This window comes from Falco rusticolus, chromosome 3 (genome assembly GCF_015220075.1).
Source record: "Falco rusticolus isolate bFalRus1 chromosome 3, bFalRus1.pri, whole genome shotgun sequence".
Classification (NCBI taxonomy): domain Eukaryota; kingdom Metazoa; phylum Chordata; class Aves; order Falconiformes; family Falconidae; genus Falco; species Falco rusticolus.
Window position 1 is genome coordinate 30262768 of NC_051189.1, and position 15599 is coordinate 30278366.

Here is a 15599-nt window from a genome sequence, read left to right on the forward strand (position 1 = left end):
GGGCAAAATGGCTGGCGGCCTCCGGCTGGTGCACACTTTCACGCCTTATGAAAAGGCGGAGGAGCTGAGACCTCCGTCCATGAAGAAGGGCAGATGCAAACCAAGTGGCAGAAGCAGCTACTTCCCTTCAGCAGCACCTTCCACTGCTATTAAGATGTCGGCACTTAGGCAGTCCACATCCGCCCGTGCCACTTAAACCTGCCCCTAGCCAGGCGCTGGCTCTCAAGCTTTCCGTATATCCCTGTTCCTAGGATGTCAGTGTCTGGCAGAGAAGCAGGATGACTAGCAGAAGCTTTTAAGTCATTTAGCTGAATGATTTTCAAATATTTTCCCAAGAAAAGGGCTCACAAAGGTTGCATGGCAAGTTTTCTATGTAGATACACAATGCAAATCTCTTTTGCCCCAGTCACTGCTGTAAGCAGCTAGGCTGTTCTTCCTTTCCTGCAGGACTGCTACTTACCTACTCAACAGCCACAACTTCTGCAGCAAGCAGAACAGGAGATACTGCATCAAACTGGTGCCCAGTACGGCCCTTTCTCAGCCTTAGGCCACCTAACTATGCAGCTGGACAGTGACCCGCCAGCCATGAACGTCCTGCATTTTGCCATAAGTGACCCAAGGAGACAGAAGAGCTTTCCTCTTTCTTGTCTTCCGTAAGGACATTACATGTCCTGACTACAATGCAATTTGTTACTGTGTTACTTTCTGTCTTCAGTTTTTTGAAGGCAAAAAATTAACTACTGCTTCAGCTTTCCTGAGTTATTGTTTAATGCATCCATATGTAAAACGTTCAGTTTCAGAATATAAATTACAAAATAATCCTTTGGGAAATTATTGTTAGCCTGGTCTCTTTTGGAAGAGGCAGTTTACCAATAATTATGCTAAGCTTTACCTGATACCAACTTCAGAAGAGACAACTTAATAAAGAGCAATAAAAACATATACGCACTTCATGAAAATGTTCTATGAGTTCAAGACTCGGAACAGTCACCTTACCGAAGTTCTGGGGCTCAGCAGTTTTCATCCGCTCCAACAACGTATGTAATATGACCAGATGTAAGAGATTTTGTAGTTTCTTACTATACCATACATCTTTAGAAAGGAGGAAACATTTACATTAAGTAAGATGAGGCTATACGTTAATACAGTATTTATTTTTTATGACTTTGTAAGAACAATCAATGTCCAGCCATGTGAGACTTTGGCATGAAGGAGTGGCTCATACTGACTCTTTGCTCCAAATCTTTCTAATAAATATTGCTATTTTAGTACGATTTTATGTATAATTTTACAGAATTAATGCAGATTGTTTTATTCAGTTCACACAGTGGCTTTGTTCAATCAATTTTCAGTGTAAATTATACTTGTTCTAATAGTATCAAAATCTTCCTTCTAGGTACAAAACTAATTTACATTTACATTTTTTATGCCAAGTAAAATTATGAATAGTTATGAAATATCTAATTTTAAAACAGTATTTATAAATAAAAGGAAGTGTCAAGACTTCAGTGAAAAACAAACATTGAATATCATGTTATACTGGTAATTAAAAAAACACTGAGTAGACAACAATTTCAAAAACCTTAGCGTTTCAGAGCTTTCAAGCACTCTGTAAGCACCTATTAACTTTGACACTTCAGCTGTTCTGTTTTCCTGCTGCAGACTTTGAAGAAGGGCTCCACGTGAAAAGCAAAGTTGGAAATAAAAGCTTACCAAATAGAAACATTTTCTGGGTCTTAAACCCGCTTTTAAGAGTGTAAAATTGGCAGACCGGCAAAATGCTATTCACAGCTAGGATCTTGCCACTCTTTATGGGTAATTAGAAAAAGGGTCTGACAGAGTAAGTCTCAGCAGCCTGTAATAATGAGTGAGGTGGTGTGTGTGTGATGTCAAGGGAGATTACAGTTTAGTGGGACAAAAAAAGCTGACAAGAAAACCAGATATATAAAATGTTTTATATTTAATATTTGTAATAATTATTTCACAGTCTAAAATTAATGCAATTTAAAAAAAATGCCCTACGTATTGTTACCAACCTGTTTGGATTCATATTAATACTAGGGAGAAAATAATTCAAGTTCTTGCATCCAGGATAATTCTACTAAGTCACCATGGTCTGCACAAATAAAAAGGGATATTATAATGCTATTCTACACAAAGCCTACGTTCCAAACTTTTCAAGAATATCCATGCTTTCAAAGTCTTTGCAATTCTATGATTCAAAACTGTTTGTACAGTGCATATAAAAACACCATTCAGATTATCACTCCTGGGAAAAGCGCGTATATCATACTACTGTAACTAAAAACTTGCATCAAGTAAGTTACTTGATGTACGTTATATATAAAAAATGGCATTATTAAAAGCAGTGTCCATATGTCATGGCAATGTGTCAAGTTCCTTTAACTCCAGTTACAAATGTTCATTTGAGACTGTATAGAGTTCTTTAAGCTTGTCAAACTTTGACCCCCACTCTTGGAGGCAATCGTAATTTAGATCTTCATCACCACTAATGGAGTCTAAGGAACTAAGGCTCCCCGCTAGAGAGCATTGCCCTTCTAAGCAGTACAAATGAATAGTGTCAGCTGGAAGACTCTGTAGATCATTGTCTGCATCCCAGATGAGTTGAGAAACATATTCCTTGAAATCTGGGATGCTGGCAACAGCTGATGCCGATTGGTTTTGATGTGCATGTTGTGGGAGTGAGTCCTTTTTTGGGCCAGTGGGTCTCCTGGAGTGTGGAGCAGCCACCCTCAAGGAGCAGTGGGGAGTGGTGTGGAGAGGTTTCTTCAGTTCACCTATATCATAAGCATTCTGGAAGAAAAAAGAATGCAAATATCAGAGAGAAACAACACAAAAGGAAACAGGTTCCAAAAAATGTTTTAAACCTCAACGCAACACAGAAGTGGTTGCTCTTAAGTTTTCTACAAGCTGAAGAAAAGAGAGGCCCTAGTTCAGAGAGCTATGTTCAGATTGTAATGATAGTCTTCAGCTAAAGGAAGACTGCTGTGTTCAAAGCAGCCCCCTCCAAGGTGGCCACAGATGACCAGCATTGTGAAAGGTACAGACCGGGTTGAAATAGAAGCCTCCCACTCAAGAGTACTTCAGGTTAAAGACAAATAAAAAATAAAAAGCCAATTCGATAAGGACAGTATGTTCAATAAAAGGTCTGGGAAAGGAAGGTGAGGAGAGGTTGGATTTGCAAGAGGAGGACTGGACTGAAGCTGCAATCATACCTGGTCACGTTCTCCACCTCCTTCTTCATTATAATTGAAGACATTTTCTCTAACATCCTCCCAGCTTTCACGCTCTTCAGGAATGTGGTAAATTCCTCCTTTCCGAAACCCTGAACTTCCCCACTGACTCCACACTGTGTAGGAGACCAAGAGTGCTAGAAGACATAAAGACACATATTTGTTATGTGACATATGACAACGTATGATGCATGATAAATAAGTAGATATATGACTCCTGAGATATTAAATTAACTCTTAATTTGACAATCAAATTCCCAGGTAAGAAATGCATAATTTTTAATACATAAACAACTTATATTCAGGAATGTAAAGAATCATCTATGTATATTACATCATAAACTTCATTAAAAGGGTATTTTACTTACCTAAAGGAATCCATTTAAATAGAAGGCATTTTGGCCAATCTCTGGCCTTTCACCAATCCTGAGTAAATAAGATACCCAAAGTAAGTAAAACACTGTTTTAATGAAGGTTACAAGTGTAATATAGTCATGGAGTCTTTACTATTCTGACATGTGTATGCAGTTTATCAACATGAAAATACTTTTATGATGTTATTAACTTTTCAGCCAAAGTGCATCTTGAACTGGACACACTGTGAACATCTCTTTCTGTTTCACACTCTTAATGAGGCTCCCCTGTTAAGACTGTAAACTTTCTAGGGGAAGATCTCTCTCTTCCTTCCTAATATGTGAACAGCAGGTACTAGCTGTAGGTCCTACCTATAACAAATGTAAGGGCTCAGGGCAGGTGGGAGTTTGAGAGGAATGCAGCTGCACACAGATTTGCACACACAGATGGAAAGCTCTCACTTAAGAAGGACTGAAAATAAGTGATTCTAAAAGGAGAAGTCCTAAATTTGCTTGAACTGGTTTCAAAGTAAGTAAACTAGAACAATGTGCTAACGCTTGTTTTTTAGCACCCTCAGATGAACTCCCAGTGGGTGATCTCCAGAAAAAGTGAAACACTGATCACAACATCCAAGGGTAAAGCAGATTAGATTCAATGGAGCAAGGTACAAGATTAAAAAGAAAGAAAAAAGGTACTTGCTTTCCTACCTAGGAAGACAAGGAGGCACATGCTGATTGCTAGAATAGAGCCAGAGCTGAGTCCAATGGGTCTTCCAGCCTTCACCTGGCTAATTTCACACCATCTTCCCTTATAACCTTCGGGGCATTGGCAGATAGTCTTGTCTTGGGATTGAGCTACACAGGTACCCCCATTCCTACAGGTCCAGTGTCCACAAGGTGATGAGGTGCAGTGTCTGAGCCCTGTAAGGTTGTCAGTCACTTCTACTTTCCCAGCTGGGCACCTGAACATCAAAAGCAGAAGGTATCTTTTAGGCAAGCAAAGCACCTGGAGTTGTATGTTGTTTTGTGCAGTTTGTTGCTTTTCTTCTCTTCAAAGCTAACAATTAACATCTTTTCAAGCAAACCACAAATCCACATTGAGAGTATGAAATACATGTAAAGTCTAACAGAGTGAGCTAGTAGGCTTATGAAAACATTAACATATATTCTGCTTTCCCTCTTCAGAAGATAGGCAGAAGACCTTCAACTCCTTCCTTAAAAAATGGATGCATTGGCTTCTGAACAGATTAACCCTTTTTCTACAGACATGTTCAAAACCCCTAGAAAGAAATGAATAGCTGAGATCAATGGGAAAAAGGCTAGCTAGCATAGTATATGCTTTGTAATGTTCATTTGGACCTTTGGGAGAGATGTCGTTGACCGCCTCAGAATGACCAATCTTGTCCTTCAGGACTGCAGAGAAAGTGATTACTTCTGCTATGCAATTGGAGAGGCCATGGAGGAATACTGTGAGGGCACAGACCTGCTTCCTGCAATCCAAAGAAGAAATACTAGCGAATAAATGGACGAGCCTTCATATTGTTCTTTCACTAGATGACTGAAGAAAGGAGCGTCTCAAGGTGCTCTTAAGACCATCTCACAGCCTCCTTCAGCAATGAATCACCGGGCCTCAGAAGTGCCAAATTTTGGCTGAATTGAAGGAATTCAAGTGGATCCTTCTCCCACTCCTTCAGGTATGTATGTATGGTTTTAATAACAGAAATGCCTGTGTTTTAATTTGCATATTTTATTATTTATTTTGAACATTTTCTTTAAAGAGTGGATCTTCTCCAAGGAACTAACTGTGTAGCATGCCACCTGGTGGGCTTTGGTTCTGACCCTGGGCAGCCAATTTTAGAATCCAGTTTTGTGACAGTCTAATTTTGAAGGTGTCATTGTTTCATACAAAGCATGATTAATTTGAACTTCTTTACAGAAAATATATGTAAATATATACTGTATATGCAATATATATTTTATACACATACATATACACCCACTATATAAGAATATATATATTTTCACACGGAGAAGGAGAGACCAAAGCTTTTGCAATCCACCTTTTATCAAAGGGCATTTCACTTCCTCACTGGCCTGTGATCTCACCGTGGAAAAAGTGGTGAATAGGTTCCATATTAGACTTGCAGGAAAAGGCAAGTTTGGTCCCTAATGGGAGATGGGATGGAGAGAAGGATTTCTCCTTGGGATGCTCCTCTCTGGCCAGATCAGGAGGGAGTTTCACTGTTAGAAGCAAGTTGCCTGAACTGAAGTGGAAAGAGCGAGCTTCCCAGCCACCCCTGGATGAAAACCAAAGCTTAATGTACCGGCATTCATATTTTCTCCACAGGTCTACGCAAAGGAAAGGGCTGTAACAGGGCTGGCTGCTGCAGGCACTGGAATGGCATCCCATCGTGACACCTTGCCGCCTCAGAATTAAGCCGAACTCTGTGCTTTTGCCCTCCATGAGAAGTGGCTGACCATTCAGCTGAACATCACGCATACAACCTGCATCAAAGTAGGGGAGTATACAGAGAAATACATTGAGTTAGCAACTTCCCCACCTTAAGCCTCACCCCCAACACATATGCAGGAGATCTTAGAGCACTGTAGAAAACTTAAAACATTTTTAAAAAAGATCCTTATACTGCTTATAAGTTTTATTTTATAAGAAGAGCTACAGGACATGTGACTACGTGCTCTGGCTGATCTACAGACTGATGGTACTTTTCCAGGACAGCTTGGCTATAGCAATGCAATGATTTAACAGAACTGCTATGAACCAGAACAGCACCACTAAATTAATCTCGATTTAAATTTCAGTCTTTAAAGTGGGGCTGAATGAGAAGCAACAGAATCGAAAAAGCTGTCTTCTAGTTGAGCCACAATCTCGAAGTCCCAGCACCCCACCCCAGGAAATGGAGACAGACACCATGAATTGCTTTGCAGATCCTCTTCCTCCTACCACGGGGTGTTGTGTCTGTTCCTTAAACCCTTCCAAGGCACAAAGGGAGTGAAGACTGCAGCATGAGTTCCCTGCTTGGGGTCTTTGGCATGGGAAATACAATCAGAAGGGCTATTTTTTAGTATCTACAGGAAATCTCACATCTTCAGCAGGACCAGATACAATGGCAAACAGAGTTGAACATTGGCTTTGAATTCTCTAGTAGAGGAGGTGTGATTTCATGGGCATAGTAGTCTCCATGGGAATTCTTACCTGCGTTTTAGACTCTCCAGTACAGTCAAAGATGCCACTTTTAGGAGCCCATCATATCACATACCTTGGAAGTCACTCTCTGAATGATTGGGAAGGCGGTTTCCTAGCACGATGCTTGTCCAATCCATTTCAAACCATCTATTTGTACCCAAGACAGAGGTCACTTCTTGATCACCTCCACCACTGTTAACGCGCAGGGTAAATTCATTGTTGTAGCGCTCCATGGCCAGAAGAACCCACTGGCCATTGTTTATACGTAATGTCCTCATTCTCAGAGAGTGATCTTTGTCTCCCAAACTGAAGCTAACACTAAAGAAACCCTCAACCACCTAGAGGAAGATGATAAAGACCTTTAATAAAAGACATGCACTTCTAAATGTTATTACACAGTCCTGCCTCAAGAAATGGACCCGAGTTTTTAAAATGAAAATGGCAGTCTTGTTTTTAAGTGCTTTATTCCTAGATAAAAATTACCACAATAAAACTGCAGGTCCAGGAATTATCAAATTTCTTCTTCACAAGCCATTCTTCTAACTCACATAAACATTTTTATCAGTCTTCTCCCCACTGATGTCTACCTCTAGGTCCTCCCAGCTGACCCTCCGGTTGCAATTGGAATAATTAGCCTCTGTATAGCTAATATAACCCAGAGATATTTTTTTCCAGCAGCACCAAAAATGTAGAGACAAGTTTTATAGCCAGAGACATATAGAAGCAAAGGGAAAAGGCAAACAGGACAAAACAATCTTCTTCATGCATGTGTACCACATGCACTGCCTGTACATTTTGCAGGCAATGAAACAACTAGAATCTATGCTATGAAAGGGTAATACTGAGAAAGACAACAAAAATGAGAGTAGTTACCCTCATACGGAAAATTCTTGCTCTTTATTACATTACAGAATAGGTATCCTTAATTGTAAACTACACCTTTTTCTCTTACTAGGGTACTCCATGACAATTTAAGAGCGGTGAAACAGAATGGCTTTTGGACTGCTTACCTCCAGGCGGATGTATCCATTCCCATCTGCTGAGGCCAAGCTGAGAAGGGTGCTGTGCGAGATACGGGTGCGCACCATCAGCTGAATCTGAGTGCTGTGAGAGCTGAGGATGCTTCTTGGCTCATAATGGATCCAACTGTCCCTTCCGAAAGCCCATTCTGGAAGAACTAAGCACAACACACACAAAACCAAAGTGAAAATCTCAGAAACTACTGCTCCCTCAGTTCTCTACTGCTTGATAATTAACCAGTTCTGAATGCTTAGTTTTAGTTCTTAAGAAACTTTGGCAATGTAATGAAGCATCATGGAAAGCACCCCCCACTGTGAAGGGAATTAAGAGAAAAAGAACAAATCAAGGATACAGAATTTGGGCAGGAAAGGAACAATTAGATACTGTCTCTTAACATTCTGCCTGTCACAAGCTACATGTTCTACCAATCACTCCTACACTGAGCCCAATAATATTTTAATTTTTTTTTGAGATCTGAAGCATGTCTTCCAGTAAATTAGTTGGTATTGATCTGAAGGAAAAAAAATAATAATGAGAGATAATCTAATGTTTCTTTCAGTAGTTTAGTCCTGTGGTTAATAACCCTCACTGTTAGAAAGTATGCACTTCCCATTTCAGTTGGCACAAGAAAAAGTCTCAGAGCAGGTACAGAGTCAAAAGTCATCTTGGTTGTTTTTTTTTTTTTAAATTACAAACAGAGATTAAGTCAGTGTTTATTACTGTAGCTAGGGAAAATGCACTGAAATTTATTCATTCCCCATCATCCTGGGGAATCCATCTGAGAGTGATCCGGCAGAAAGTTTGATGAAGTTGCACTGCACACTTTTGTGCAAATCAAAACCCACTAAACCACCTAGACCCTGGTGCGCTTACACAGCAGGCACCCATTTCAGTCTTGCTACCTGACAGCAATCCTATGTCTGCTTGTTCTGGGCACAGCTTAGTTGAAAAAAGAAACTAAGAAAAAAGAAACTTCTTACCAAATAAAGACATAGTCCAATTTATTCACTAGGCAGAAAGAACACTGAGTCACCAACAGCTAATCTGAGGTCAGTGTCAGGCAAGTAGAAATCCAGAGTTCCCAGCTCATCCTGGGGCATTTAGTCTGGTTCCCAGGACATGAAATATCAAATGATCAAGAGACTTCATTTCTGCACTCTCTTTTCCTCTCACCGTTTCTCCTCTCTTTTCTGTCTTGAGGCATGTTCTCGTCTCTCCTCTAACTTATTCCCCTCATACTATTCTTCCCAACCCACTGTTCTCTCTTGTTCACTGTCTGCAGCTACAAGCTCTAGCTGATGAACAGGCATGGATTTTCCTGGGACATTACATTGACTGCTGTCCCCAGCTGTCTGCTCCTTGCTGTGAGCAAGGGTCAGCCATTCAGAAAGCACCAGTTGAACATCAGCATTTTGCAGCCCAATGTATTGGAAGAAGCCGGATTCTTTTTTCCTATTTTTAAAAATATATTTAAATATATAAATATATATATCTCGAAAAAAGTTTTCCTATTACCTCAGGATACGACATGGATTTGGAGTAATTACTTTCTGAGCACTTGGTTTGTCCCGCAGTGGTGAGGGGTAGGAGCCAATACAGCAGTTGGGCTTGTGAACCAGCATCCCAAGATAATGCAGAACAGAGTAAGGTTTAAATCTAGGTGGATGTTTATAAACCAGTATCACCTGTCTGCAAAACGTTAATACAAATGACTGAACTTTATTAACCATTTCCATGGTCATTATAAACACTTTAAACAGTGAAGGCTCCAGGCCTAGAGCATTCCAATTACGATTCCAGTCCTCACCCCGCTGGACAGACAGAGCTTCCACTGGGTAATTTACTGTCATAACTTTTAAGTCTGGTGTGGCAGATGGAGAAAGGAAGAGAGGGTCTGGCTGCCTGCATAGGATATTATTGTTCCATATGCAAGAAGGAAAAGTACGCACATTGAGCTGAAAGTATATGTGCAATACACCACCAGTCCTGTCTATTGATCACTACACATTGCTTCAATGCTAGCTTGGATGTGCTTCTTTTCAGCTGCTCACTGCTGCTCACCCTCACCTGTAGCTCATTCAGACTACAGGATGGAGGGGGCTAATTCTCTTCCGACACTACACAAAGCCCCCAGACTTACGGGGCACTGGTTCTCATTATAGACTGTTATTATCAACCCCACCATTTCTACCTTGTACCTAGAGGGAGAAGGCAGATACAGGCAAGTCAAGTCCCAATAAACCCCTGAAACTCACTTCTGATTTCTGCTTCAGAGCAATGGCTGATGAGGGTATTAAGATAGGGAGGACAGAGCCAACTTCAGGTGTGTGTCCCCTGTACCAAACATGGCTGTGGGGCTACTAGGAGTTAAATAATTTATTTCCTAAAGTTTTGAATTGTGCTAAAATTTTGCACTTTCTTACAATGTCTCTGAGGTTTTCATTATCCATCCTTGCATGCTTTTGTTCTCTGATACAGCTTTTGTGCTGATTTTGTACAAGATAACACATTTGCTGGAGCCCTCCTGGTATTATGTCCCCAGGTGCACCCACTGCTGTGGTCTAGGGGCATTGCACAACTTTCCGTTCATTCCAGTGACAGACACAAATGCAATTATCCCTATTTTATAGATGGAAAATTCGGCCTGCGGATAACTTGAGGGTTATGCCCCCAGGTTTCACAAAGAGAACTTACCAAGCTGGCAACCTCATCACGCTTATAACCACTGCAAGGTGACAAATAGCACCATGTTCATTAAACTACATTTTGTGAACAGTATGATCAGAGGAAGAAGGCACAAGGCAGAATGTTTCATCTATCAGCACTGAGAGAGAAGGTGCTGTGATGAAAAGGACGAAACAATCCATCTGACCACTTGCCTCTCCTGCAAAGTAAAGCAGGTCTCAACAAGACCCTCATCTGTGACACTACTTTACTCAACCACAGTTAGAAGGATCTTTACATTGCTGCAGATCTAAATCATTCCCAGAGTACAGCATGGTCTTATTACACTACTCGGTTCCAAATCGTGGCAAATTTAGAGCAGTATGTTTGATGCTGTTCCTGCACAACCTCACCATAATTTTTTCCCTAGAACTTGCAGTACCTTTTTTGCATGCTGGTCCAGCATATCCTGGGAAACAGTCACAGCGGAAGAAATCCCAACCACCAACACACTTGCCGTGGGTGCCACAGGAGGCCATCCCACCACTCTGACACATTTCATCTGTAAGGACACAGCCAGGAGCGCTGTTCAAGGACTCTGCAGGGTGCTCTAAATCATAGACCTGGGAAAGGACAAAGAGGAAGCATCACATCAGATGTCTACAGTTAACAGCGGTAAACCCAAGACTGGCCTTAGTAGCCCTACCTTACTATCGACAATGACATTGCGAATGCAGCCAACAAACCCTCTGAAATGCCTTCGTGAACTGTGGTAAGGCAAAGTCTTCTTAACACCACCCAGCTGCAGGGGCTGATGGCCACTGAAGAGCCTACCCATGATGAAGGGAAGGGAGGGAAAGAAGAATTAGTGGCATGCAAAACACAGCAACGTGGCTGATTCTTCCCCTTCCCCTCCCCTTTAGCTCTTTTAAGTAATTATGTTTCCGGTTCTTGTTGTTGGGGTTTTTTTACCTTTGAGATTCCACAGTCTCTCCAGAGGCTTCACATGCAGACAGATCCATTTGGGACATCTTCTTAATGACACTGTCATTATCTCTAACCGAGATATTTACACAGTGGTCAAGAATCAGCTTCACTTTCTAGAAAAAAAGCATTATTTAAAACAATTGCATTCAGAGATGTGCATATATTTTAATTACACATTTACTTTCATTTAGCAGAAAGTGGAATAGTAACTAGCAAGTACAGTGCAGAAGACTTTATTAAAATAATAAAACACTTCCACATACTAATCTGGAAATTTATTGCACATGGTGTATAACTCAGATACGTTAAGAAAGATCTGAGTCTACTATGGCCATGCCAAGTCACTAACATGGTAGAGGGAAGATGGGATTTTCTTGGGAGTTTTCTGCCAAATCAGAACTCAGAGAGACAATCTAGCAGAGTGAACGGTCTGCTAGGCTCCCCATCCCAGATCCTGACATGCCCCACAGCTTGTCTTATGTGGGAGAAGAAGGGGGAGTCCAGCAGATGCCTTCACCAGTGTTATATCAGCAAGATGTTCCCCATACACAAAAGCCTATCTATCTCCTTTGCGCTGCAAGTCTAAAGTCATTTGGTGCAGCAGGGTTTTCCACCCAGAGAAATTAAGGATATTTCACTCCATCAGTCCAGGAATCATTTAGCCCTTGGATTATCACAGCTCTGTAGTCTAAGCAATAGACAGGATCATTAAACAAAGTAAATAGCCGGCCCAGTTTCAAAATTGGATCTGACTTCTCCAGGCCTTGTTCTGCTTCACTGCTTCAAGAGGAGATATGGGCTGACAAACTTCAGTCCCTGCTGTTGCAGGTGATGAAAGACTAATTGATAAAAGAACTTTACAGAAGGGAGGAAAGATTTGGAAGGAATAACTAAGTACATGAATTAGTGCTTCCACAGGATAGTCCATATTTACACTTGCCTTTCCATCATTTATAATTTTAATATTGTGCCAGCGGCGATCTGCAACATTAACTTTTCGTGACAGCTGCAGGAAAAGCTCACCAGAGCTGTGGCTCACGGTCAGCGACGGGACACCACTGGAGAGCTCTGCAAAGGAAAGACACTTATTGGATATGCACTAACCATGCTCCCACTCAAACTCAGTTGAAACAACTGTTGCGGTTAGATTTTAGTTGGAGGAGTTCTTCAGACACTTAAAGAAATCCAGCTTCTAACACAGTGACACAGGATACAAACTAGGCATGGTGGCCAATTTTTCTGCATTCTCCTTATTCTCCAAAAGTAACTTTCTGAACTTTTTATTAAGAAAAACCCTATCACCTGTAAGTAGAATCTCACCTTTGCACAAACACAAAGAACAAATACTTTTTAAGGTGCTAACCTAAAGCAAGGAAATCTTCCCGTTCTCCAGGCTGCCCTCGCGCCACTGGTCCATGGTACAGCAGAAGGCCATCGGTGACTTCAGTGATAAACTCTAAGGAGATGTGGCTCTCAAAGCAAGGCTTAAGAGGAGGGAACCAGGCATAACCGTGGCCTCTGAAGCTGTGTTTTGTCTGCTGGCAGTCTGGTCCATGGAAATTTGCAGAACATTTGCATCTATTAAATAAATAAAAGCAAAAATTCACCATCCAAGCAGAAGTCATGAAGGGCTCTTCCCACAGCAGGGCTCTCCCGCTTTAAACACAGGAGCTCATGTTGCCTAGGCCATAGCACAGGTTAAGCCCTAGCAAAACTCCCATCAAAAAATGTTCCCTATTGACTTGTTTGTAGAAACACAATTTAGCTTTTATTCTGTGAATAAATGACAGAGCTGTTTTAATATACAAAGCACATGAAAACCTCTAATCTCTTCAGAAAAAAAAAAAAAAGAAGAAACCTTCTTTTCACTAGCCTTACTTAAAAGCTTGTTTAAAGATTTTATAATGTTGATAGGGAAAGCAAAGGAACCACAGAATCATAGAATACCAGGTTGGAAGGTACCTCAGGGATCACCTGTCCAACCTTTCCTGGCAAAAGCACTGTCTAGACAAAATGGCCCAGCACCCTGCCCAGCTGAATCTCAAAAGTGTCTGATGTTGGGGAATCTACCACTTCCCTGGGGAGATTATTCCAATGGCTGGCTGTTCTCATGGTGAAAAATGATCCTCTTGTGTCTAATCAGAATCTCCCCAGGAAGGTAATATCACCCAGAAAAGGTAAGAAGAGATGTGACAGTCGTAGATCTTGACATCTTCTGGCAAGCTACTTGCTGGTTTATTTCCTTTGCACTATGAAAAATAAATGCTTGGGGTTCTTTCCTTAATACTCTGGGTATTCTGTAGGAGAGTAATCACAGCATGACAATAACAAAAACTGTAAGGGGGAAACCAAAGGGGCAAGGAGGACAGGGAGGGGGACCAGCTGGGTTCCTACTTCTTGGTTTCTGCTTTCCATAGATTGCTAGTCCCTACTGAGAGCAGAACGACAGCGGTCAGATGCAGAAAAAGATCACTCACAAAACTACTGAATATGGAGCAGAAGCAAAAAACCGTCAGAGTTGAGCAAATGATAGGTATCAGAGCCTACCAAGTGTTTCTGGGCAGAAAAATTTCCCTGGTTGCTTACACATGAGCAACAATGTCAGACTCATATCTTTACCACGACCAGGGCTTCTGCAGCTTCAGTATGAGTCCTGTCACCCCTATCAAGGGTGCTCAGGAGAGGCTGGCCAGTTGTTTCTACTTTCCTATGTTGGGATGACCATTTTTAAGCAAACATGCTTAAGGCTTGCCTTCTGGAGGGGGACCAAGCTCATTCTCAGCTAGTATAGTCCCATCATTTTTTTCATCTTTATGCTATTTTATTTATGACTTGTTGTTTTGGGGAAAAAATGAAGCAAGAAACGTGGGGAAGAGGTTATTAAGTGATGTGATTAAAAAACGTTAAGGTAGGCTGCACAAAATAAGAGCATTTTGCGGGGTAGCATTAACGGAACCGGTGCAGCTTGCAAACTTCCCAAGGTTTTCCTGGAGACTATGTCAAATCTAAGTACCAACCTGAAAATAGAGGTTTGTTTGCAAGACATGTGCACGAAGTATAACAAACCTCAGATCCGCCACAGTGAGAAGACATGCAATGATGCCCCCTCAAGCTTCCCGTCACCCTCCTCACAGACTGAACGAGAAGTGTTTTGTTTGCAGACCAGATGAGTCTTTACCAACCTGTAGCCCAAATCAGTATCCACGCACGTGCCACCGTTGAGACAAGCATTTGTCTGGTATGAGGAGCAGGAGAGATGAGGGCTCTCCCGAGCTGCACAGCCACACAGGGCATGACTCAGGACTGTCACAGACAGCAGTGAAACATTTCCAGCTGTGGTTATTGTTGGCACATGGCTCTGTTCATGCTTGCTGATGCATCCACTGCTATGAGTGCAGTTTGCAGTCAGACATTCATCAATGCCAATCTGAGTGATATTGATATTCAAGATGTTTTCCAGCTGTGGAGAACAATTAGCGGCATTCATTTGACTTGTCAACAGAAAGGAAAGTCCCAAGTGACAGCAATGAAGAGCCCAAGTCTTATTTATTTCCAAAACTGGCTGCTGTGCCACTTCCTTCCAACATCTACCCTACCCAGCCAAAGGCAGTTCAGCCTGGCATCTGTTAAGGCCAAAGTCTTGGTTTAAGTCAATTATAGCATGGATAAGCACTGGGAAGACAAAAAATAGCATCATCTTCATCATAAGCTGAGTGGATAAATTTTAATCACTGATGGTTCTGATGGATTATTTACATAGCACCTGAGTTGTGTTTTTAAATTTGGACCTCTGTCTTAAGAATATTGGGAAGGGTGGACAGGCATGGGGTAATGAAGCAATACTTTTTCTGGTGAGAGTGGGTTGCTACTGTGGCACGGATTCTAAACCTAACCCTTATTTCAGCCTCTGTGTACCAACAGACACATTTCCAACAGACCCAGACATTTAACTCTTATCAATACTTCTTTTGCAAGAGGGGCAGGAATGTTACTAAATTGTCAATGCACATTTCCAACCTGGTTTTCCACTGGGGAGTGGTTATTTTACTGCTTTGCCCTCTTAATTCAGAAAGTTGGAACTTCTGAGTGGTATGTGAGTTTCGGCTACAGAACATT

At 41.5% G+C, this 15599-nt stretch overlaps 1 protein-coding gene across 2 annotated transcripts in view; it reads right to left on the reverse strand.

Moving 5' to 3' along the window:
- Positions 1 to 760: 760 nt before the first annotated feature.
- Positions 761 to 15599, reverse strand: part of LOC119145084 (neural-cadherin-like) — a 59409-nt gene continuing 44570 nt past the window's right edge. The window contains exons 22-33 of one of the 2 annotated variants that reach the window (XM_037381179.1): positions 14666 to 14943; positions 12847 to 13061; positions 12424 to 12551; positions 11469 to 11596; positions 11203 to 11326; positions 10939 to 11119; positions 7823 to 7989; positions 6886 to 7150; positions 5932 to 6112; positions 4316 to 4569; positions 3237 to 3391; positions 761 to 2814 (exon numbers count right to left, since the gene is read on the reverse strand). In XM_037381179.1, the coding sequence (XP_037237076.1) occupies positions 2413 to 2814; positions 3237 to 3391; positions 4316 to 4569; positions 5932 to 6112; positions 6886 to 7150; positions 7823 to 7989; positions 10939 to 11119; positions 11203 to 11326; positions 11469 to 11596; positions 12424 to 12551; positions 12847 to 13061; positions 14666 to 14943 (2478 nt within the window). In that variant the 3' untranslated portion in view covers positions 761 to 2412. Of the gene's footprint in view, positions 2815 to 3236; positions 3392 to 3622; positions 3681 to 4315; positions 4570 to 5931; positions 6113 to 6885; positions 7151 to 7822; positions 7990 to 10938; positions 11120 to 11202; positions 11327 to 11468; positions 11597 to 12423; positions 12552 to 12846; positions 13062 to 14665; positions 14944 to 15599 lie in introns of those variants that run through there. The other variant, XM_037381180.1, reaches the window with a different exon arrangement.